We start from the raw sequence: 23,084 nt of genomic DNA on the forward strand, positions 1-23,084 counted from the left end.
ATGGGTGGTACACCTGGATGGTTTACCTGTATGGGATATCTATATAGCATAAATAGGGTTAGCTTCGCGTTAGTTGCTAGTTTTAGTCTTCCTCTTTGAAGATGATCACTTAGTGATCGAAACACGTGTCGAGGTGTTAAAACTAACGATTTGGTGTTGGGAAAAAACTCCAGTATTATTCATTACTACACCAAAGGTTCCAAACAGTGCATCATAAGTAGTTTTATATATAAAATTTTTAATTCTATTTGTACTTTTGTATTGGGCATTGTGTGTATTTATTTTTAATTTTTGAATTGTATCGAGTGAAATGGGTCTTGAACCCCTGAAAAAATGAATAAATGAATAAATACTGACGCTGAGTGGAGTCATAATACATGCTACAGGATGCGGAACATAGTCAATAGCCTTTCTCGGGTCGCACAAAACTACTGAAATTTGTTTGAAGTTCTTAAAGTCCAAGACTATGCCACACCAGTTTCTAAATTGCTCGTATTTTAGACTGGTTTATCCTAAAACTATGTCAACACCAAAAATTTGAAATTTCAACTTAAAAACCATATTTTGCATCAGTACATTGCATTACCACTTTGCATCAGTACATTTCATCACCACTTTGCATCAGTACATTTCATCACCACTTTGCATCAGTACACTTACTCACCCAAAGAATGGTATCCTCAAATTATCTCCAGCTGCAACTAGAGGCGCTTTTATGTTATTGTTCAATAATACGAACGACATCAGTATATAATCCAAGTGCGATCTGTGCAGCGGTAAAAATACTAGAGGTAAACCAGTCTGCCCGGCCTTTTTTACCATTTCTACTTGTCCTGGGTGGACCACAACCGAAGTAAGAAAGCATGGTAGGAGTTTGTAAAGAACCCATGACGTGAATCTGGAAAAAATTAACTGTGAATCCAGAGACGAGTAAATCTATGATGATTCATTTACAGCTGGTTGAATTTTTACTAGATCTAAACTAAAGTTACCAATGAGATAAGGGAACAAAAATCAGTTTATTTCAAAGCAGAATGGCAAAAAACAGGTAACAATGCAAAAAAACAATGGAGAGTAATAAACTCGATAATAAATATAAAGAAGGAAAAAAACAAGTCAATTAAATTAGTTACAGATGATAGAACTATCACTGACCCTCAAGAGGTGGCAAATATGTTCAACAGGTATTTTACTAGCATAGGTCAATCAATTATTTCCAATATAGATATAGAAAGTGTAGATTTTGAGGAAATATCGTGTGGCAACTCAGTATTCCTAAAGAGAACCGATGCTTAAGAGGTATCTGAAGTCATAATTGCACTCAATAAACACTCTGCAGCAGGGCACGACAACATATCCGTTAAAGACATAATATTAATTGAAAAAAATGTCATTTCCATACTCGTTAATTTGATAAACGATATTTTCAAAGCGGGAGATATTTCCTGAGATACTGAAGACTGGAAAAGTAATACCAATATTTAAGGGTGGTGATAACAAAAACTTAGAAAATTATAGACTTATAACACTTGTGTGCTCATTCTCTAAAATTATTGAAACTATAATAAAGACAAGAATAATGGACTTTGTGGATCGTTATGTGGGATTTGATGAGTATTAGTATGGTTTTATCAAGGGTAGCAGCAATCTAAGCGCCACAATAGATTTCATTCATAATATTACATCGGAATTGGATAAAAAAAGAATGGTTATTGCAGTGTTCATTGATTTAAGAAAGGCATTTGACGTTGTTGACCATACTGTTCTTCTGAACAAACTATATTGCATGGGTATAAGGGGCAAAACTTATTCTCTCATTGAGACATTTTTAAAGGAAAGATCCCAGTTTGTTGCTGTACGTGAGAGCATGAGTGAGCACATTAAATATAATTGTGGCGTACCACAGGGTTCCGTTTTGGAGCCCCTGTTCTATGCACTGATGGTACTGTCACTGAGGCAGGCCAGGCTTAAGGGAAGGTATTTCACGTTCGCCGATGACACGGTCCTTTTGTACAGTGGATATGATTTACATTTACTGGAGAACACAGTTAATGAAGATCTCTCTAAATACTCAAGTTGGCTTACACATAATAAACTTAAGGCAAAAACCGTTTACATGCTATTTAAACAAAAAAAAAGAATTTGTGGAAATATTGAATTAAGAATAAATAATTTCCCTTAATGAATGTTGCAAAAACCAAGTATTTGGGACTCATAATAGATGATAAGTTAAACTGGCCAGGACACATAGAATATATTAATGATAAAATTGTACCAATGTTAGGAGCTCTATATAGGTGTTCCAGTTACTTGAGTTTCAGTAATAGATACTTGGTTTACAATGCATATATATTGGCGAATCTTAGGTATCTGTTAATCAGATGGGGTAATTGTGGCATTAAATTTCAAAAAAATTCAAACGCTACAAAATACATCAATACAAATTTTATTTCAAATTCCATTTCGAACCCACACAAATGATTTATTCTCACAGCCTGAACTACACCCAATTAAATATTTACTTAAACTTGAGCAATGCAAGAACATATATAAAATAAAAAACAAAAGAATCAGAAGCAACAACGATCTACTAGTCAACAACCAGTTTTATGAGTATAATACAAGGGGTAGAAATGACTTACACCTGAGCATGATGAGAATGAACAAAGGATTACACAATCCTTTTACACAGGCTATAAAAGTCTTCAATGAATTACCTGTCCATAAACGTGAGTTGCCGGGCTATAGTTCATTCATCAATAGTTTTAAAGTACAACTGAGCCTCAAGGCACATGTCTGATATGTTGATACTATGAGCTTTGTAGTGGTTTACTAGTTTTTGTGTTTCACTTGTCATGTTGAATGTTTGTGAATCCCGAGACCAGCATTTTTGCTGATTAGGGAGAATAACAACATATTTTATATCTATAGTGTCTTAACTGAGTTGAACTGTACGCTGTTATATTTTTAATAAAAAACAATCTTTATTTTATCATAGAGACTCATTTCCGAACAGTTTAAAGCAAATTCAAGGAAAGACTTGTTTTATTTGAAGGTGTAAAGAACTTTTTTTTAATATTTCCTGTTCTAATAATAGTTCTCAAAACAAGTCTGAAGACTCTATCGAGGAGGGATACATAGATATAAGACACAAATAAATATTTCGAAATAAAATCTCGAAATATCAATCTCTCCCAACTTACCTAGACAGTAGGTCCTGGTAAATGCCTACCAGAAAACAACTACTTTCCCAGTTAATACCACGCTGGACATTGAATTATATCCGACAGACATTTATGCAAGATACTTCACCGAGCTTAGCCTTGCAGACTGTACCTGTAGTCTGTAATCTGTACCTAGATTCGCTCAAAAATACTAACGACCCAGCTTCAACTGACATCATAGTGAATGAACTTGCACACATGAAAAAAGAAATGATATTTCCACATTACTCACAGAACATGTTTTTGACTCTTCAAACAAGAGGTTTTGAGGTTACTGGACATGACAAAGCTGTGCAACTGAGCGAACATATCGTTGTCTACAGTCGTTTACCTTTAGTTTCTGGGTCAGTTGAATTTTATAAGGGTGCAGTCACAATGCAAAATTCGCCAAGTTGTGGTCTGCGAAAGGTCGAATTCTTATGAGCGACGCGAAATGGACTGCCTCTGGATCTCCTGCACACTCTCACAAACAGTGGCGATGTTTCCGTTATATCTTGTCGATTTACGGGTGTTGGGCGATCGTTTACTGAACTAGTGGATTCAAATTCCACCCTCAAGGACTGATGGAGATCCTTCGCGCCTATTATTATTATTATTACATCTTGGACGATTATGGCGACCGTAAAAAGGACGAAGCCTGCGGTACATTGCCCGAACAGAGCACCCATTTCGATAAATCATTTTTATTATTTTGCAAGTGTTGTTGAATGCTATATCCGTCCATGGTGTTTTGGCAAAACAGACAGAATAAATGACAACTAATTTGACGGATGTAGCCTCACATTAACATCGAAGAACTCGAGTAGCAGTAGAAGAACTCAAGTAGTAAATGGATATATAACTTCAACAAGGTGACCGTTATCAATTGTCGAAGTTCGAAGGTCCCTGTTAGAAAACTTTCAATATTTGATACTCAACTGTTACCTTCGAGAGGGATTATTCATAACTTTGAGCGAGTGAAATATCTTACCGCAATAAGAAGTCGGACAAAGTAGACCTCATGTTGTACAACAACTTCCTCGAGCGCTTTTCATTATAACCGAGCAACAACTGGTAGAACTCTTCGTCGCCTCTTTTATTGGAATCTTCGATTTGTTCATCGGTGGCTTTAACGATGGCTTGAACGACACGTTCGTCTTTCAGTACTAAATCGGCCACTTGAGGATAGTCATACTTCTTAAGGGTGTACGCCTGATGCAGGTGCGAAAATGTGCGTTGGAAGAAGCCATTGCTGGCGTGAGGTAGTTGATAGTCTAAGATGTTCCTGAGCGCTAGGGTTTCCGTAGTCTTTGTTACCAAAGATTCCTGAAACGAAATGAAAATTGTCAGTGGATGAATTTTTGCATAGTTACTGTAAGGTGTTATGAAATAAATCATGAACCTTCATCACAATAAGATTGTCAGGCCATAACCATTGCGTACGCCACTGGCAAAGAACTGAATTTCATGGTAACACTAGTGAAAATCCTGAATTTGTCGCAAAAGTATGTACGAATGTGGTATATTTGAAGCCAGCGTCTATCTGCAGGACAGTTTGAATCGACTGGATTAATTCGAGAGAAGCGACAAGTACGATGGTTACAATCGAAGTAAACGATGTTGTGCACATTTGAAGTTGGCGGTACTCTCAAAGGCAAAACAACCAATACATAGAAATGAACCGGTAGCGAACTAGTCCACGTAGACTGTAGACTTGGCGGTTCGTATTGGATAATTTTTACTAACCGGGTTTTATGATTGGCTGAAGAGTCATAAAATTAAATCTGAAGTCATGTTACGGTGACGAATAGAAATCGGGGAATGCGAGGATGATTATCGCCGTCGTGTTCAGTTCAGGAACTACGATCGCGATTTGAGTGTTGAAATTCGATATTGGTGCAGTTATAATTACTTATAATTATTGTTATCTGTTTGAAATGTGGCGTCTTTGGACAAGTACTAATAGTATTAACGAGTGTGGTAACAACGCAGACTGTTTCCAGCGTAGTGATTCCAATAGCGATTGTGAACAATGCGAAATAGAGATACCAGTGAATAAGATTCGGATGCATTTGAATATTGAAACATATAGAGTATGTTTCAATGTATATAAGAATCTATATCTCAAGTTTGGTTTCGATGGAAACAAATTATTACGAGCAACATCAGATTTGACCGAAATTCCTTTCTCAACTGTACGTAAAATAGTCAAAAACAAACCTTATGAACGCAAGACGCGATGTGATACAGGATTACCACAGCCTTTAGATGTTCATCTAATAAAATCATTGAAAAAAACAATATACGACTGTTACAAAAGTAATGAGATTCCTACAACTGAAATCATAAGGAAGAAATTGAATACTCCCGGCCATAATGTGAGCTGCTGTGACAAAACTCTTCAGAATTGGATAAAGAAACTAGGATTTAGATTTAAAATGATAAACAAACGTCAGTAGTTATGCAAAAGCAGAAGAATAATGGAATTGCATAACTAATGCTTAGAACAAATAACTGAATATAGACAAGAACAATGGCAAATTATCTATTTGAACGAAACTTGGTATGACACTTACGACAGACACAGTTATAAAGGATGGACTGATGGTTCGAAAATGTGTACGCCTAACATGCCTGAAAACAAAGGATCGCGACTAATCATTGTGCATTGCGGAGGAAGTAAAAGATGGGTTCCGAATTCTTTGAAATTATATGGTTGAAAACTTGAGGACTGCAATGTTGACTATCATAAGAACATGGAAGTAATATTTTCGAAGAATTGTTTGAAAACATATTGTTCCCAAATTTTGATGTGGATAGTGTAATAGTTCTTGACAAAGCTTCCCATCATTCGCGACAGCTCATCAAACTACCGAATGAAAATTCGAGGAGAGATGAAATACAAAGTTTTTTGATGGATAACAATTTGTATTTTGAAGATTACCATAGCAGAAACCAACTACTTGAAGTTTTACAGACAAAAACATTTGAAAAAGTGTATGTCCTTGAGAGTACTGCTGAAAAGTATGGACACAATGGGGGGAAAGTCTTAGTCTTCCCCCTTATTTTTATGTTTTCAATCACATCGAGTTGATTTGGGGAAAATTCAAAGGATCAGACGCAAAAATAATTTTCCAAAATTTGATAAGAAGGTAATAGAGCTAATTAAAAAAGAAGTATATAATATTACCGAATCAGACTGACAGAAAAGGATTAAAAAAGTTATTTTAGTTGAACAAGTCTATATAGAGATTGAATGCTTCCATATTAATGGTGGAAATAAATCTTTCATTGATTGAAATGACAACAGTGATAGTGAAACGGAGAATATTGAAGAATGGTACTTATTTATATAAATAAGTACCATTCTGATCATTCCCATATTGATTCCAATCTAAGAGCCACTGGTAGACAGCTGTTTCAGCATATTGGGCATCGTCAGTACCGGGCAGGCGGTCCTCGATTGAAGACAGAATGACGACGACGACGTAATCCATCTTGAGTTTATTCAGATTGAAGCCTGGCTCCCTTCCCCTTTTAACTGGTGTTTGTCAGACTGGTCATGACTGGTGTTTGATGGTGGCATGAAAGTCCTCAGACATCCATACCGCCCTTCGCTGTATACCCCTACCTGGCTGGGGTGAGATGGATGAAGATATTATTCATCTGTTAACGGAGGACATAGGGGCCTCATTCGACAGAGTGTCGGGGTCTTCTATATCGGAAGGGGTCGTCTACAGCGTAATCTATAGCTTCCCTGACTAACGGATTTTCGTGAGTTTCGGCGTAATCAAAAACTCGCCGGTTTCTCAACTGGATGGAAGACAGAATGACGTAATCGACGTAATCCATCTTGATTTTATTCAGGTTGAAGCCTTGCCTCCTTCCCCTTTTAACTGAAGTTTGTCAGAAAGACAAATGGGTCACAACTGATGTTTGATGGTGGCATGAAAGTCCTTAGACATCCGTACCGCCCTTCGCGTTATACCCCTACCTGGCTGGGGTGAGATAGATGAAGATATTATTCATCTGTTAACGGAGGACATAGAGGCCTCATTCGACAGAGTGTCGGGGCCTTCTATATCGGGAGGGGTCGTCTACAGCGTAATCTATAGCTTCCCTGACTAAAGAAGACAGAATGAATCCATCTTGATTTTATTCAGGTTGAAGCCTGGCCTCCTTCCCCTTTTAACTGAAAAGACAGAATGAGAAAAGCCAAGAAAGTACTTGATAAAAATAGCTGGGTAAACGCAAGCGAAACATAAGTGGAACCACCTATTGGTGTGACACCCAAGTCAACTTGCCAAGTTTATATGTCAGTGTTGGTGGTTTGACCAATCAACCAACAACTGCGGTGGCAGAAATTTGGGAAGCTAACCTGGAATGTCATCGAAAAACGAATCCATATGTTTATAGAAATGATAAGAAATCGAGAAAGGTTAGTGCAGTCAAGCTTCCCAAATTTCTGCCACCGCAGTTGTCGGTTGATTGGTCAAATAGCCAACACTGACATAAAAACTTGGCAAGTTGACTTGGGTGTCACACCAATAGGTGGTTCCACTTATGTCTCGCTTGCGTTTACGCAGTTATTTCTATTAAGTACTTTTCTTGGTTTTTCACATTTTGTTAGTCAGGGAAGCTATAGATTACGCTGTAGACGACCCCTCCCGATATAGAAGGCACCGACACTCTGTCGAATGAGGCCCCTATGTCCTCCGTTAACAGATGAATAATATCTTCATCTATCTCACCCCAGCCAGGTAGGGGTATAACGCGAAGGGCGGTATGGATGTCTAAGGACTTTCATGCCACCATCAAACATCAGTCGTGACCCATTTGTCTTTCTGACAAACTTCAGTTAAAAGAAAAAGGGAGCCAGGCTTCAAACTGAATAAAATCAAGATGGTTAACGTCACATTTTGTTTTCAATCGAGGACCGCCTGCCCGGTACTGACGATGCCCAATAGGCTGAAACAGCTGTCTACTGGAGGCTCTTGGATTGAAATCAATATGGGAATGATCAGAATGGTACTTATTTATTTATCTTTTGATTTTCATGGAATTATTTTCCAGCAGCTTGACTGCATTAACCTTTCTCTGGAATCCTGTTCTGGAATCCTGTTTGGTATAGTTGTTTCGTGGTTCTTGGGTTTTGGATTCTCTTGGAAAATATAAAGTCTTCTTTTATTTATGTATCAAGACGTTTCGCCCCTGGATAGGGGCTTTTTCAATTGTTTAATAAAAAAAAATTGTTATAACACATTGGACATTTGACTGGTTTCCTGAAATAGAATACAATTTTTATTTCTATTTCCTTTTCTTTAAATTGGTACATTTGTTGATCGTTTATAATCTTTTGTTTTGTACGTGTACGTGTAAAACTATTGATACATTTTCAAAATGTGAATAATGTTGATGTGATGTTTTTCTTCTTATTTGATTGTGATTGATAGTAAAAGTTTTGGTCATCTTTTCCTAGGTCCAAGTCTGCATCATATGCAGAGCATTTACTTTGTGCCTGCCCCGCTGGGGACCGAATCAGGTTCTTTGAAAGACCACTCACCATACAAACTAATCGGCTCCGTTGAGAAGCTGGGTTTATTTGGCCGAGTGTGAATAGGTGTGAGCCAGAATAAACCCTTGCGGGTTTCGGTGGAGGGTCGAATAGACCCACTCACTTTAGACCTGACCTAACCCCAACCTATATTCAATATGAAATATCTTGAAGCTCGATTATAGCACATTTGAACTGTCGATAAAATAATTTGGAAGCCCCACTCTATCCTACAGTCGAACGACTTAATTTTGCAATTCATCAAAGAGGTCAAATAATATCACTATAACTCAACAATAGGATCCTAACTTCGCAGTTCTGCATCAACGAGTTCATATAGGTTGATTTTTACATTCCATTATACTTTCACACAGTCACACATTTCTTTTCATTGTTTTTTTTTGCGTGTATCAATCGAAAAAGCTATTATTTGAGCAACGGAACAGCAGTTCTGGATTCAATAATTAGAAATGCATGTAATGAAGATAAACATATTATAGTCCAATGACAAAAAATATAGGCGACTATCGATTCGCTTTCTAAGAGTCACACAAAAACGAATAATAATTATAGTTTTGAAAACTGAAAAACACGCTTTCAAAGAACATCGAACTCAAAAGATAAACATAATACTAGTATTATTTTTATCTTTTTAGTTCGATGTTCTTTAAACGCGTGTTTTCCGTTTTTTAAAACTATATATATATATATATATATATATATATATATATATATATATATATATATATATATATATACCGGGTGTCCCAGAGCTTTTAGGCCAGCAGATATCTCAGTTACCTGCAGAACAAAAATTAAAACAAAAATATGTATCATAGAAGAACACAAGCACTTTCATGCAGCATAGCAAAATCCACCCCCTGGTAAACAACCCCCAAGAAACCACCCCTAACTTTTGTTTTTCAAATGGCACGCCCATGTTTGTTTTGGTTCAACTTACAGTCTTTTTCATTTCTCGGTCAATGATGTATCATGGTAGGTAGAATGACATGCAGAATCATAGAAAATAAAAACACAAATGAAATATTAATGTTTAAGGTCATCTGTATTTTGATACATGATACTACAGAAAATGTTCAAAATGTTGGCCAGCACTTGCCACACATGCTTCAAGTCGCCGAATCAGCGCGCGAGTACAGGAAGCCCTAATCATTTCCGGAGTAACGGTATGACAAGCCTCTGAAATTTTTTGGGTTAAATCGTCAATATTCATTGGTTGTGTTTCGAAGGCAACTCGTTTCAGATATCACCACAGGAAAAAGTCCAGTGGCGTGAGATCTGGAGAACGTGCAGGCCATCGCACAGGTCCACTATTTCCAATCCAACGGTCTCGAAAAGTATCATTGAGGAATGTAGTAACTACATTATGGTTATGTGCAGGAGCACCATCTTGTTGCCACCACATTTGTTGTCGTTCTTCAAGTGGAATATCTTCCAGGAGGGCAGGTAAACAATTTTCCAAGAAATGTAAATATCGGTGGCCCGTCAAAGTGTCTTGGAAAAAATGGGGCCCGATGAGTCGTCCATTATGTAAACCACACCACACGTTCACACCCCACATTGTTTGGAAATTGGTTTCTCTAATCCAGTGAGGGTTGTCCTGTGACCAATAGTGCATGTTATGTCGATTAACAGTACCATTATTATGGAAGCGGGATTCGTCACTCCACAAGATTTGATTGAGGATGTTTGGATTGTCATGGACTAAAACTTGAATGTGAGCAATGAATGCCGTTCGTCTTTCGATATCGGTAGGTCTGAGTCCTTGGTGTAAATGAATTTTGAAGGGATGATATTTGTACTGTTTGAAAATTCTTTGCACAGATGACTTACTGATATATATATATATATATATATATATATATATATATATATATATATATATATATATATATATATATTCATCATTTCAGTAATAATTGTTAACAGATCAAACACATACCCTACTCTTAGCAGCACAATTCTGGCAAGACCATCCCATAAATGGTCTCCTTCTGGAAAGTACAACTTCGGGTTTGTTAGTCTTCAAGTCGAATAGCTGCTCTTCTCTGGCCTGTAAAAAAATTCCTCGTTAAATTCCTCGTTCAAAACATAATTATCTGTCTATAGAATACACTCAAATATAATAATGAAGAGGACAATAATTGATGAGACATTGGTTTATAATATCTTATTTTAACGACCGTTTGAAATAAAGGAAAGCATTTACTAGTGGATTTTATTATATAATAAAAATAATGATAGTGAGTTTATTTAGCAATGAAGCTACTGAATACAAATATCAAATAACACATTACAAACTGATAATTATAACTGGTTGATAACATGAATTATAAAATTATATTGTTTTCAAATGAACTTCATATAAAGTTGATATGATAAAAGAAAAAAAATCTAATGAAAGTTCTAATAAAGTTTCATGTTTCAAAACTCCTTTGACATATGTCGAAGGAGTAAAGAAATAAACAACGAAACGTAAAGACAAGTATTGTATTCTTTCTTAGCAATTTTTTTGATAGGCAAGATACGACAAGATACTGATAAATAGAACATTTTTCTTTGTGAAAAATACTTTGATTTTACGCAGTAACTTATCGGGGTAAATTAAAAAGTTTGCCCTTCTACACTTGTATAAAGTTTTCCATTATAATTTTTATATTTTTCAGATTGTGGAAGGTAACAAATACCCAAAAAATTGATTTTCCTCCACAAAAAATGACTTTCGTTGAATATTATCGAAGTTATTTCGTACACATCTTTGCAAATTTCACAAAATTTTCACAATTTCTAGTGGCAACTTATTAATTTTGTCCAAAACTTGTGTTACACCTCTTAAATTGGATAACAGTTAAATGTTCGCATTATGTCTCCAATTAAAACTACAAATGTTTGTTTCTTGAGGCACTCTGACATAATTACTAATAATAATAATAATTTTAGTAATAATAATATGTTTATTTACCAGCAATAGAAAGAGCTTCCAATACATTATATACAATTTCAGATAGAATACAAAAAAAGAAAAACAATCAATTAAATGAATGTCCTAGATATGGGTAATAAACATCGAGAGAACCCATTAAAACCCTAAAGTTGAGCATGCTAATTTTTTACTTATTGTATTACCAAATAATCTTCGAACAGTATTTCAGTGTGAGTATTCACAATATTCTGAACCTGAGAAAAAGTAAATGACAATGAGAGGAGAATCGAAAATTCAGTTCATTTCTATAGCGATGAAAGTAAGGAAATTTTGATAAGTTATTTGTTATCAATTATATTTAATATTATTTCATGATCTACATTGAGGAGATACTTTTTGAATATATTTTTTATTAGTGGTATTGAGTTGACTTCCATTATCTTATTTTTGTGCATATCGTCTAGAAAGTTATAGAATTTATTTGATAAAAAACTGAAACAACGTTGTCCCAACGATTTTTTTGTTCTGTAACATTTTTGCTTTGTTTCTTGTGGAATAACTATGTTCTAACTGTTGAAGGGTGTATTTATTTTTACTTATGAACATTGCTATGTCGTGTAAATATAACTTTCTGACGCTCAGGATAGCTGCATCCTCAAGAAGCTTTTTTGAGGGATACGTATATTTTTTTTGAAAATTATTTTCAAAATTTTTTTCTGTGCTATCTCAAGTTTTTGAAGATGGGTATTAAGTACACCACCATAAGGATACCATATCGCAGTCGTGACTCCACAAGAGCATAATATACAGTTTTGAGGGAACGAGTATCTAATATTCTATTGAAGCATTTGAATCTATATAACAATGATGATTCCATCTTAAATGACAATCAATTGTAACCCCTAGATATCGGACTCTCTCTGCTTGTTTGATGGCAATCTGTTGATTGGTTTTTTCCAGTGTGAGTTCCTTGAACTTTATTTATTTATTTATTATTATTCATTATCCGTTTGACATATACGTATGTATAGGATTTGTCCGGCAATGAAGAACACATGAAAAACGCAGTGTCCGTAAATATATAAAAACACTCTAAAATCAACACATAATTTAGAATACAATACAAAAGAAAACTATTTTATGGTATAAAAAATTTGTCTAGGTCTAGGTTATAAAAACAACTGAATATTACTGGAGTTTTTAACACCTCGACACGTGTTTCGATCACCAAGTGATCATCTTCAAAGAGTAATATTCATTACTACACCAAAGGTTCCAACCAGTGCATCATAAGTATAAAAACAACTATCAATTGAATACTTTTTCGTATTTCGGTTAAATTCATTAATTTTATTGAGCTCCTTAATATCTTTTGATAACTTATTAAAGATATTTGGGCCCATCACATAAGGTGAATTAGAAGTAAACTTATATTTACAATACTGTATGTGGAAGTTATATTTTTGACGAGTATTCCTACTATGTATAATTTCATTGGTGATAAATTTATGCTTGTTTTTGAAGACAAAAATTGACAATTCGAATATATACATGCTGAGGCCCTTTTTGAGGCTTTGGCCATTATTCTCAAAATATACTTCTGCGCAACGAATACATTTGATATCGAAGTCGAGTTACCCCACATACATATGCCATGTCTCAGTCTGGAAGCTACTTGAGCATGGTATAGTGCCAAAAGTTTCTGATCTGTCAAGATATCTGTTAAGTTTCTAAAGAGATAACCTAATGAGTTAATTTTACTCGTTAAATTCGAACAGTGTTGTTTCCATGTCAAACATGCATCAATGGTAGTTCCCACTTACTTAGGTAATTTAGTTCTGTAACTCGAAAAAGGTATATAAAAAGTTTTTTCAAAATTTACGGTAAGCAACTTATGGTCAAACCAATCGATAATATTCAACAGATCGTTTTCCATTTTTATTTTCAGACTCTCCCAGGTTGCTGTAGTGTATAGAATGGCAGTGCATCAACGAACCTCACAATTTGACCTGTAGTTTCATGGATGGTGAGTAGACTATTTATATATAATTAAAAAAGTAGTGACCCTAGCACTGTACCTTGTGGTACTCCATGTTTTTACATACTGTTTGCGGCAACTCAAATAATCTGAAAATAATTCAGTTTTATATATTTGATTAATGAGATGTGCCAATTGTTCAGATATTTCCTCAGAAACTTCTTTTAAAGTTTCTGCAGTTATATTATCGAAACCTGGTGATTTACTAATCTGATAAAAAAATATCACCATTGTTAACAAATCATAATTCATATATTCCTACTCCTACACCTACATTCCACAATCATAATTATTTCGAAACTTTTCATGAATATGATGCAAAATGCAAAAAATTCATGTGCAAAAGAAAGTTGACAATTGTTTTTAAATGCTTTAGTCTTGTTTCGGATTTTGAAAATAACCTTAAGTACTACTTCAACTGAAGTAGTAAGACGATGAAGAAGATAATTTTCCGTTAAAATATTTTTTGCGAGTGCAAAGATCAATTGTTATTGTGATGTAATGAATATAAATTTTTAAACATTTAAGAATGCGTCGATTTTCTCTCTGTCTCTCTCTCTCTCTGCATGGTCATTGCACAAATGACTTGGTGTTTATTTGACAGAGGAGACTCAACCACTTTTAAGTTCAATTAAATTTCTATCTGAAGAGTTCTCATATTTAACTATGAAGTCAGATGAGAGTGTACATAACTTCAACAACGGGGTATCAGAGGATACTGATCAGGATACTGATACTGATAACATTTACCAGAATATAAGTCTCAAAATGTAAATACAACTAGCCAGTTTGTCTGAGATAGTCTTCTACTGGAATCTCCATACGTCATGAAATAACGATGCATTGCATAATTGTTTACTGTGTTAATATGCTGGCATAGTAAAAAACTTACGTTTGATCATAACAATCTCAAACTCACTGATTGGACTCGCCTGATCTGATGGTGTTTTTTGTTTCGAAATTTGATAAGCGAATTTTTCGTCCCGAGGAATCGATAAGGTCGGTTAGGTAACCTCGTTAAGTAATTCATAACATTTTTATTCGTAATCATAACACAAATTTTCGATGCAAAATATGATTTAGTTCTGGAATTACAGCAACATTTCATCGGGATTTTGAAGCAAACATGAAAATATTTCTTGAGCTGTTCAAGTTAACATTAATTGAAAACAAAACCAGTACTCAATAGTTCTATAGTATAACAATTTTCAATTGAAGGTAACTCATATACAAATTGAACTGAGAGCTAACGGCAACAACGTTAAATGTTAGAACTAAATTCTTACCGGGGTCATTGTTATTGTCTATGCATCGCCATTGTAAATAATTGAAAAGTAAGATGATTCCATAAAATTTGCCCCCCGTAGCAAGATAGCTTCTGCATATCAATAGGATGTACGAGCGAATAGGTGAACCAGTTCGTTTAATACTTTGAAACATCGGTAAACTGATCAACACTTCGCAGGTCTATTATATTTGCGCCCTTAAAATGCCATAACTAGTCATTCGGTTTCTTCATTATCAAGCGTCCTTATCTGCATAGGCGTAGTGTGTTCTGTTTCTTGTTAAGGTGACTGTTTTATATTTATTAAATATATTTTATTATATTTATTAAATAGACTGTTAAATTTATTAACTTTAAAATATAAGACAGAGTTGGGCGATACTTGTTTTTCAAAATACATTATCATATATTTTCATCACATTCACACTTTATTGTGAGATAATAAGTTGACCTAGTCATTAAACTCAGGTATAAATGTTCGTTAAACACAGGTATAACTGTCATTAATTAGTTCCTAGAATATTATTAGTTTCTAGCTAGATAGTAATATTTCAAAAAGTATATATAGATCACAATGTATGTAAAATTCAGTTTCTTAGTAAACACGTGTTGCGTGTTTTTCAAAATACATCAACTTTAAAATAGTTTTTGAGGTGAGGAAACAACTGACAAATAGCTGAATAATATCATTGAATTTTATTATTTTTATGGAATAAAGCGCCAACCCTCGAATCCATTAAGACAAAGGTAATGGATAATGATCTCATACCAAAAATGAGCAAAGAGAAGTTAAGGAAAATAATAAAAGAAGATTTTAAATTTATATATACCAAACGATCCCGTAAATCTGTCTTAATATAAAGAAAAGATATAGTCTCATGGCGACGGAGATATCTTCGCTCTATTAGAGAAATGCGTTCTGCTCACAAAAAGATTTATTATCTGTACGAAACGTTGGTGAATGCTGGTCACACAGTATCTAAGATATGGCAAGATACTACTAATTATCGTCAGGCATTTGTGGACGGTTTATCAACAGGGTTACGAGGACCAACGGGTAAAGGGCAACGACTAATTGTCGCCCATATAGGTAGCAAGAGTGGCTTTTTAGACGATAGTGCACACATTTTTTTATCCAAAAAAACCGGGGATTATCACGAAGACATGGAGCCCAACGCTTTGAAGGATGGTTTGAATCCCTTCCTTCACGAGTCGAGCCAAATTCGGTAATAGTAATGGATATCGCTTCTTACCACAGCTGCCAACTGTGACCACCAGAAAAGTAGACATGCAAAGTTGGTTAGGACAAAAAGGAATTCCATTTTCCGAGGACATGGTTAAGGCCGGGCTTATGAGTGTCATTACACAGCATCGTGACAGATATCGCCAGTATGTAGTGGATACACTAGCTCGTGCTGAAAGCATTACCATTTTGAGACTTTCTCCTTACCATTGCGAGTTGAACCCGATGGAATTAATCTGGGCTCAAATTAAGGGTTACGTGAAAACGTGACATATAAAATTTGTGATGTCCAACGTTTATTAGAACTCGCAATGGAACGGATACGGAAAGAAGATTGGGCTAATGCTGTAGCCCATGTGATCAAGGAATTATTATAACAATTTTTACTTAATTACCTATGTGTTTAAATGTTGGTACGCCTCTGCAGAGTTGGTAAGAGGATTATCCATTGGTCACTTCAAGTGCGACGTTGCTAATGAAGCACCTTCAATGGGGAATGTTCCTCAATTTGGGTTATTACAGCAAATGCAAGTTTGAGCAAAATAAAGTTGAGTTTAATTCATGAGTCTTTCAAATTCACTTCGAAAAGTATTCAAACTGATGTTTCAAATGTAGGATTTTAATTTTTAAAGGGATTCGTTTCTAATTCACATATTGGCAACAGCGCCTATATCAAGTCGAAATAATTTATACGTACCTAGATATTCTACTTTAAAAAAGGAAAATTATCTTTATGAATCAACAATTGAGGCAAAATATAAATTATAGTTCAATACCACCCCCTCAAGCCACATAAATAACAGTTGTTTTGTTATTTATTTTAATAGAGGAAGACAGGTTAGGTGCACAAAATGTTATATGTCACAGAATGTCTCGGTGCTTGGAACATAAGTAAACAGAACATCACGCCTCTGAAATATGTCATCTTTGTTTGTCTCATACAGGTAACAGATTCATTGTCCTTTATTAGCTATAACCGATGTTGCCAAATGGTGAAACAGAAACGAATCTCTTTAAATGTTGAATGCATTATTTCATTCCTCTTTTTTCAAGTATTTAAAAAGTGTTTTAAAGAAAAAGGTTGAACTGATAAGTTTATGCGTTGTTTTAGAGCTCTTTTATGAAAACTACTTGATTTTCGTCAGAAGGAACATTCCCCATTGTTTTTTATATTTGTTCATACAGAGTGTTAACGGTCTCATAGTCATAATTTGAAATAGAATCAGATCATGTAATTTTGAACACAAAAACTCAATTCCATTTGGCCGTTTGACGTATCATTTGAAATTAAATGATATGTATTTGATTATTTTGATATCGATATTCGAATATAACATAACATTGTTGACACTTATATTAAAGGAATTTATCAGAAAACAAACTTGTTAGTGTTGTATAGTTTTACCTAGGAAAGCATTCGTATCACGAAATGTTTGTATCGAAAATTTGTTATGGTTCAATTTGACCCCTTATTTACACAGTAGTTCACGCAGTTACCTAATCTAACCAACCTTTTCGGGACGAAAAATTCGAATATCAAATTTCAAAACAGAGAACAACACCAGATCATCAAATGAGCCAATCAGAGTCCAAGATTGTTATGATCGAACACGAGTTTTTTTACTAAGGCAGCATATCAACACGATAAACAATTATGCAATGAATAACGATGAGATTGGAACCTTTGGTGTGAAAGTTGAATAACTTTTTTCGAGATCAATTGCCCTAACACCAAACTGATATTTTTGCACTCGACGCGCGTTTCGCTAACAAGGTTAGTATCTTCAGGAGAAGCAAATTGATACTGAATCTAAAGACAAGGGTTAGCTGTTTATATACCTAAAGTTTTTTGGTCCGATGTGGACATTGTATATATATATATATATATATATATATATATATATATATATATATATATATATATATATATATATGCTGAACTGGTTTTTACATATATCATATACCTTCTATTGTTTGTTATATTTTGAATTTCAAATAAGTGACTGATTGCTTTTACTCAATTCAATTTTATATGGTAGGGACTATTTTCAAACATTTATCAAATGATATTAATTTAATTACATTCACATTTATACAGTGTCACCGATAAAGTCCGCATCAAATGGGAAACTTTTTTATTTATCGTTTTATGTGAAATTTGATTTTGGCAGTAGATTTTGCTTAAGAAGTGATATCAAATGGCGTCTACAAAATAGGTCACGTGATTTCCTTAACCTGTCAAAATTGACATTTAAAAAAAGAAACATCGAAAAATGACATTATTCTTCAAAATATCCAAAAATATCACAGGATAAAAACATTTTCTTTTGTAATTTTATACCCACACACCAAGTTTCAAACCCATAATAAGTATTTTATATTTTCACTATTTTTCCGCACTCCTGCTTTTTCTACTTATCAAAATTTAAGCACACCTGTACTAAATCATTTATTTTAACTAAACTCGTCACCGAATTTCTTTTTTTGTAATATAATGATATTTTAAGAGCCTCTTTGATGTTAAAAACAAATTTTGAAAAATAAAAGTTGTCAAACTTGATGCAAAGTTCATCTAGTTTCAACGGGGCTTTCAAAACTATACAGTACTTGAGTTTTTTAATGAGCAAATGGCCTCACAATATGAATTAGAACAAAACGGAACATTAGGAAACATCATTTCGTGATTCTTGAAGCCCATTCAATAAAAGAAAAAAACTCATAGTATTTACATTTACCTACTCCGCTAACAACACTAATTTAAAAAACTGGGTGGGCTGTGAAAAAATATGAAACTACATAATGTGTTTTAGAAAACGTCACTGTCACTGAATAAATTAATGCCCGTTAGTTCAATGTAATGTATGAAAATTAAAATAATATGTTATCTTTACAAAAAAAATTGAAATTGTGCTAATTTGTGGTGAAAACACATTGCATCGACAAGTGGCTGATATTTTTAACGCAAGACATCCTGGTAGACATATACAGCAATCCACTGTAAGTAGGATTTTAAAAAAATTTAAACTGACTGGTTCAGTTGAATATACTTTTAAAAAACATCATAATCCATCACGCAATAATGATCGCAAGTATTACCAATATTGTAGATAGAACTGGCGTTAAAAGAGAAAGCGTAAGAGCAATTTTACATAAAAATAAATTCAAACCCTACAAACCCAAATTTATAAATACCTTAAAGGAAAGAGATTTCGATGTTCGACTAGATTTCTCTCTCTGGTACCAAGGAGAAGTAGAATTAAACAGAAAATTTCCTTACAAAATCCTATGGACCGACGAAGCTACCTTCACATCGAACGGCGTAGTCAGTTCCCAGAATTGTAGGTGGTGGGCTCAGGAAAATCCTCATTTTGTGATAGAATGTCGGGACCAATATTCATTTAAAACAAATGTGTGGTGCGGTGTTTTAAATAATCGGGACCAATATTCATTTAAAACAAATGTGTGGTGCGGTGTTTTAAATAATCAGGTAATGGGACCATTCTTTTTTAGACACAATTTAACTTCTCAGGATTATTTGCAATTTCTAAATACTGAGATCAGTGATATAGTGGACAATATGCCGGTTGAAATAAGACACAGTCTTATGTGACGGGGCTCCTATTCATAGTTCAAGACAAGTCAAAGAGAAACTATTAGAAATGTTTAGGGGCAAAGTTATTGGGTGAAATATGGAGCAAATATGGCCGCCTAGGTCGCCAGATTTAACCCCACTAGATTTTTTCTTGTGGGGTTACTTAAAACAAATCGTTTATAAACAAAGACCTTTTCGTGACGTGAATCACCTAGAAACTGTTATTAGAAACTCTATTTTAAACATAAACCCTGTGAGTATCAGCAACTCAATAAAAGATGTATCAAGAAGGACAATTATCTGCATAGAACGCGATGGAAGACATACAGAAATGTAGTGTATTTAATGTCGTGAGTCTTTTTTCCGTGTTTTTTTGCTATTAGGTATAGGTACATGTTTATTTTCAGTTCCTTTTAATTAAGATTAAATTCCACTATATTTTTTGTTAAAAAAACAATAAACACTCTAAGATATTGTTTCCTAATGTTCCGTTTTGTTCTAATTCATATTGTGAGGCCATTTGCTCATTAAAAAACTCAAGTACTGTATAGTTTGGAAAGCCCCGTTGAAACTAGATAAACTTTGCATCAAGTTTGACAACTTTTATTTTTCAAAATTTGTTTTTAACATCAAAGAGGCTCTTAAAATATTATTATATTACAAAAAAAGAAATTCGGTGACGAGTTTAGTTAAAATAAATGATTTAGTACAGGTGTGCTTAAATTTTGATAAGTAGAAAAAGCAGGAATGCGGAAAAATAGTGAAAATATAAAATACTTATTATGGGTTTGAAACTTGGTGTGTGGGTATAAAATTACAAAAAAAAATGGTTTTATCGTTTGATATTTTTGGATATTTTGAAGAATAATGTCATTTTTCGATGTTTCTTTTTTTAAATGTCAATTTTGACAGGTTAAGGAAATCACGTGACCTATTTTGTAGACGCCATTTGACATCATTTCTCAAGCAAAATCTACTGCCAAAATCAAATTTCACATAAAACGATAAATAAAAAAAGTTTCCCATTTGATGCGGACTTTCTCGGTGACACTGTATATACACGCTTTGTCAACAAGATGTTATTCTTCGATATTAAAGCATATTTTGATTGATTGATTGAAGAGACAACATCAAATGGCCAATATGGTCACCAACATTATTACTACTTGATTCCTCTACTTCCTCGTTTACGTTTCGTTTACTTTTATTCATCCAGTACACAAGGTATACAGTTTTTATCTATACCATATAGTCATTCTGAAAGGAAAGATCTTGTTTTTTAACCCACAATCAATGAAATGATGTTCAGTTCATGTGTTCATCAAGAGACGTTTTTGATTTCTCAGCACAAAGCATTTATCGAATTTCAGAACAAAGAATAAATAACAACACACCGTATATCGGTCAAATCAGTGTCCACCAGATAAACTACTGTTATAATCCAACGTTTTGTTTATTTCAATACCGATATGCATATCAACACGGCAAGTGTTCATGCAATGTCTCTCCTGATGCAAGTGTATTCCGAATTACAACACAGACAAACTGGCTAGTTGCATGCTAAACGACAAGTGAAAGTATGAACAAATTTATGATGTTCAATTTCTCATTACATTTTTAAAGAGGCAGCAACGCGACCCTACGAGTGTTGTCACAATCGACACTCCTACGGTATTGACGAGACACCGTTGTTGCCCTTTGCTGCAGGAGATAGTGAATCCGTTAGGGAATGAGAGGTGCCGAATTCCCCATCTTCAGGTTTACACGAAAGCTAATAAGCTCTCCGACCATCACCAGAGAACAGTTTTCCTTTTGGTGGTGCTATAGCTCCGGATGAGACGAATATCTTTCGAGAAGAGATGGCAAAAATATAGAAATTTTCTCTACGAACTGATTATTGGAGTCCTTGGTGGAATAATGTCCTTCGTGCTCTCACACCTCAACACCATAACTTGCCACACTTTGGCAGAAATTCAGACCGGACAAATGTAGGAGACTGCTATTCTTGGCGTCTGGAAAAATGATCATTTCCTGTACGGGAAGCAAGGATGGTCATCCATCATCTGAAGATTTTGCTGGGTTGCGCCACCACGTATCAAAACAAATGGTGTGAAACATGAGCTGCAGCTCAGGTGCACTAGGGAGGGAGAACTCTACTCTTCCACTGGTGCTCCCTCAAATAAGGGGACCAAATTGATGATTTTTCCAGCTAAAGACGATCCAAATACCACCTGACGCTTCGAGTGACGCATGAAAATGTCTTTCAAAGAATATGGAAAATTAGTATTGTTTATGTGAATGTAATAAAGAAAATCAGTGAAAGTAAAACAGAAAACTGTTTTTTTTTCATTTTTATACTTTTAATTCAATTTTTGAATATAAACTTTTTTATATAATTACTTCATAACTATCACTTTTGTTCATTAGTTTTTAATGTTTTTTCGAAATTGAAAATAAATGCTTACTTTTGTATTTTTTTTTTCAAATCAATAAAAACAATGTGAAAAACCATGATTTAAACATATGTTTCGAATCATTCCAACTCTGTCACAAATTGAAGAATTGAAAAAATAAACAGTTTCAAAATCATCGCCGACAAAAACAATAAGAGTTTCAGTATCGAAACAAAAAAATGTACCTTTATATCTGCTTCTCTGTTCGATGCTCTTTTGAATTTTTGATCTCTGGAAAACCTCTTCAACGTACTCAAAGTAGAGATACTTTCAGTATGGTGGTTGTTTGATGGCGAAAATCGGTTGTACGTATCGAAAACCCTGTTGGTTACAATATCCACCATTTTATTTACCCTGTAACAAAAAACCATTTCACATCGTTATAGGGAATGCACCTATTTTTCAGAAAAGCCGTTGAGAAATTTTATCACCGAAATCTTAATAAGGGTAAGTCTAGGCAAAGAGAACAGAGTAGTAGAAAGCCAAAAACTTTCTTTCCCAAAAATATAATTTTGTTCTGAAGTTTCCTAGTTGGTTTCAAAAAGGAATTTGTTGCCACTCTCTATAATGATATTAGATATTGAATTTTGGAATATACTAATGAAAAATAAATCAATTTAAGGCATTTTAGGGGAACAACATTTCTTATTTTGAATAAAATCCCAATTATAGGAGCAATTTCTTTTCTTATTGATTCATGATACATTTTCATCTAGAATAGATCAGAAAATTGAACTGTGATACTTTGACGTACAGATGTGAAAACAACAAA

At 34.3% G+C, this 23,084-nt stretch overlaps 1 protein-coding gene across 4 annotated transcripts in view; it reads right to left on the reverse strand.

Moving 5' to 3' along the window:
* Positions 1-23,084, reverse strand: part of mino (glycerol-3-phosphate acyltransferase mino) — a 78,768-nt gene that overhangs the window by 21,511 nt on the left and 34,173 nt on the right. For all 4 annotated transcript variants that reach the window (XM_074173218.1, XM_074173210.1, XM_074173203.1 and 1 more), the window contains exons 2-5: positions 22,498-22,666; positions 10,721-10,831; positions 4,195-4,529; positions 665-898 (exon numbers count right to left, since the gene is read on the reverse strand). In XM_074173218.1, coding sequence (XP_074029319.1) covers positions 665-898; positions 4,195-4,529; positions 10,721-10,831; positions 22,498-22,656 — 839 coding nt within the window. In that variant the 5' untranslated portion in view covers positions 22,657-22,666. The remainder of the gene's footprint in view (positions 1-664; positions 899-4,194; positions 4,530-10,720; positions 10,832-22,497; positions 22,667-23,084) is intronic.

This window comes from Leptinotarsa decemlineata, unplaced genomic scaffold (genome assembly GCF_025532065.1).
Source record: "Leptinotarsa decemlineata unplaced genomic scaffold, Ldec_3_MD MMD2_P_RNA_scaffold_12, whole genome shotgun sequence".
Taxonomy (NCBI): Eukaryota; Metazoa; Arthropoda; class Insecta; order Coleoptera; family Chrysomelidae; genus Leptinotarsa; species Leptinotarsa decemlineata.